General features: G+C 35.7%; 1 protein-coding gene across 1 annotated transcript in view; it reads right to left on the bottom strand.

Annotated features, from left to right (window-relative positions):
- Positions 1-3,640, bottom strand: part of LOC106877702 (putative mediator of RNA polymerase II transcription subunit 26) — a 271,412-nt gene that overhangs the window by 166,286 nt on the left and 101,486 nt on the right. The window contains exon 2 of the mRNA XM_014926660.2: positions 495-2,869. Coding sequence (XP_014782146.2) covers positions 495-1,527 — 1,033 coding nt within the window. The 5' untranslated portion in view covers positions 1,528-2,869. The remainder of the gene's footprint in view (positions 1-494; positions 2,870-3,640) is intronic.

A 3,640-nucleotide genomic window follows, 5' to 3' on the forward strand; every position in this document is an offset into this window, starting at 1 on the left:
TATACACGCACATATACTTACATATAGATGTATGTATGCGGGCATGCAAAAATGTATGCATATTCTCGATTTGTGATAACCATTTGTCATAGAGTTTATGAAACTCTTGGCTATCGGCATATAACATCTACGTAATATAAGTAAACTCTATATTCTGTATTGAATACTTTCTTGTTCGATATAAACAATACTTATATATATATATATATATGGGAGAATTCACGAAAAAACAACAGACGAAGACAGGTGGTGTAAACAACAAATGGATGTATTAGTATTACGCTCAGGAATAGAGAAAGTCTTTAACGTTTCGAGCCTACGCTCTTCAACAGAAAGGAACACAGAAAGAAACAAGGAGAGAAAAAAAATATATGTATTGGTCAGCGATCTATCATATACCTACATACATACATATACATATGTTCGTATATATATTGTATATATATATGTGTGTGTGTAAGTGTATACATCTATGTATAAAGATTGAAACGTACCTCGGACTAGAATATCTTCCTTTTCAATTTTGTCTCCTGTTATCTGATTCTGTACTTCCGATTCTTTAGACTGAATGCCATTGTCTCTGACGCAGAATTTCGCTGCACACACCTCCTTTGTTTGAATCTCGTTGCGCATTTGTAAAGCTTGTCTGGAATATTGCTGAGGCTCAACTTGTAATTGTGGGCGCTGTTGTCGAGGAAGTGGTGGTTTTTGATGTAGATGTTGATGTTGTTGTTGAAGTTGTTGTTGTTGGTGGTGGTGGTTTTGTTGGTTTGGTGGGGGTTGTTGTTGTTGTTGTTGCTGGTGTTGTTGTGGTGATTTCCTGTGTTGTTCTTGTAGTTGTAAATGTTGTTGTTGCTGGTGTGGAGGCGACTTATTTTGTTGCGATTGTGGCGGATGCTGTGAAGGGTGCTGTTGAGGTTGCAGTTGTTGATGTTGTTGTGGTGAATGGGGTGAGTTGGGTGACTTTGGCGATTTTGGCGATATCGGTGACTTTGGTGATTTTGGCGATTTGGGTGATTTTGGCGATTGCGGTGGTGCTTGTTGATTATATTGCTGTTGTGGATGTAGAGGATGCTGCTGCGGTTGTAGTTGCAAATGATGCTCTTGTGGTAATTGTAGCTGCCTTAGATTTAGAGGAGAGGAACGCAAGTTTAATGGAGAGTTTCTGGTGATCATCTGTTCATCATTTTGTTCCGGTTGTTGCTTCTGCTTTTGAAGCTGATACTGTGGCTGCTGTGTCTGCTGATGAAGATGATGATGCTGAAGAAGATGATGTTGATGATGAAGAAGATGATGAGGTTGTTGCTGTTGTTGTTGCTGTTGCTGCTGCTGATGTTGCTGTTGTTGTTGCTGTTGCGGTTGTTGTGGATGTTGTTGCTGCTGTTTTTGCTGTTGCTGTTGTTGTTGTTGTTGTTGTTGTTGTTGTTGTTGTTGTTGCTGTTGTTGTTGTTGTTGTTGTTGTTGTTGTAACTCATAACGGTGTGGAGAGCAATTGGTCACAATATCATGTTCTTGTTTTGGCAACATCGTTTTAGAAATGCTTTTGTTGGTTTGTTTGTTTTTTTTTCTGCTTTTCTTCAAAATTTTAATTATAACTCTATTTATAATAACTACAATTTATTTTAATTTTTATATTCTACAAATTTCTGAGGATTATTCAGAAATCTTACTTCGTCAACACAAACCAACTGTGCTACAGAGATACTAAGATGTTGATGCTAAAAGCAATAAATTTAATATTAATGTTGATATTACTGTTTCTATTTTTGGAGCTCTGGATAATGTTGGTGTTGACCCTGGTGCTGTTGCTGAAGCTGCTGTCCTAGGCGTAGTTGTTATTGATATTGGTGGTGTTATAATAGATGGTGCTGATGATGGTGATGCTGCTGTAAATGGTAGTGATAGTTTTGGTGCGGTTGCTTGTGTTCTCGCTGTTGTTTTACACCGAGTCATTATGTTACTAATGCATCATCCATTGATTTACAATAGCTAGTTAGAAGTACATATAGAAATAAACACACACACATACACACACACACACACACACACACACGTATATATATATGTATATTTATATATATATATATATATGTATTTATATTTACGTATAGAACTCTATATACATAAATATATTCATATATCTATGTATGTTGATGGTGATCTAATGATATCTTTCGTTTTTACTGTGTGTTTTGAAATGGAAGGAAAACAACGCCAATAACAGATGTTCATACAACGAAATCCATGATATTCTTGGCACATTTGGATGGGTTATTTCTAGTATTTCACTGTACTTGGCAGCAAGTTATTATGTATGTGTAAGTGTTAGTGTCTAGATACATGTATATGCGTTATTTCTGAAACAGCATAGTACTTTGTAGCAAGTTATCTTCAATGATGTTTTATAGTTTTCGTATATGAAGATATCATTTGCAGCGTTTCATAGTACTCGGTGGCGAGTGATTTTTTTTTCTTGTGGAAAATAGATTATTCTCTAGGTAAACACATATTATTGCTGTTGATTCATTGTACTTAGGTAGAGTTAGAGACTCTGACTCTGATATGTTACTGTCTTGGCACATATATAGATATGTATGTGTTATTTCTTGTAATGCATTGTAGTTAGCTTGGAGTTAACCTGTGTTGTCTTTTATTGACTTGGTATTCATACGTATGCATTAGTCCCGGCGGTACAGTATACTTGGCTGCGAAACATCATTCGTAATGATATACTATGGTCATTTATATTGGAGTATAGATGTAGTTTTTCCCAGTCAATACCTTATTTTCAGGAGTCGTTATTCTCGGTTGTGTTATTTCTTGGGTTGCTTTTACTCTTGGAATGTTATTCCTGGAATGATTTTAGTCCCTACAGAAAAAAGGATGGCGTTAAGTCAGCGACCCCGAATTATTTGGAAATCGAAAACATTTGAAAATATATAAATAATCCGTAAAATATTAAAAATGGAACTAACAAAATGCTATAAGGAATGTTTATATATTTATGAGCAATTTTTGCGGTTTCAGTCCATACCATTGTTTCATGCAAACTTACAACGCGCAGAAACAAACTCTCTGACAGAGGGGAAAGATTTATCTCGATGGGTTCAAGGGAATGAACATCGATAACCTTCAGGCTTGTTGAGTTTTCGGTAACATGTGTATCTATGATATTCTGCAAGTTATACACAAATTCACAAACATACACAAACACGCACACATGCATACACACGCGCGCGGGCATATATATCGGTATACTTGGGGATGGCCATACGTTGCCAATTAAGTGCACACGCTATATTGGTTTTCACTTCAGCTGTGATATCATTATTTTAGATTATTTGCCAAAGATCTTTCGTCACACATCCTATAACCACTTCAACGATTCCCTACCCCAATATGGTAGGTGTGCCGAAAGAAATTTGACAAATAAACAGACTGAAATAATGATAATAAAGTTGAAGTGAAGATCAAATCTATAGTGCGTGCGTTTAATTGGCAAAATATGACCAACCCCAAGTATAACAATATTTGGTTCAACACATGATTTCACGAGTTCACGATTTTCGAAAACAAATACGTACGTACATACATACGTACATACATACATATATATATATATATAAATATATATATATAT

This window comes from Octopus bimaculoides, chromosome 20 (assembly GCF_001194135.2).
Source record: "Octopus bimaculoides isolate UCB-OBI-ISO-001 chromosome 20, ASM119413v2, whole genome shotgun sequence".
Lineage (NCBI taxonomy): Eukaryota > Metazoa > Mollusca > Cephalopoda > Octopoda > Octopodidae > Octopus > Octopus bimaculoides.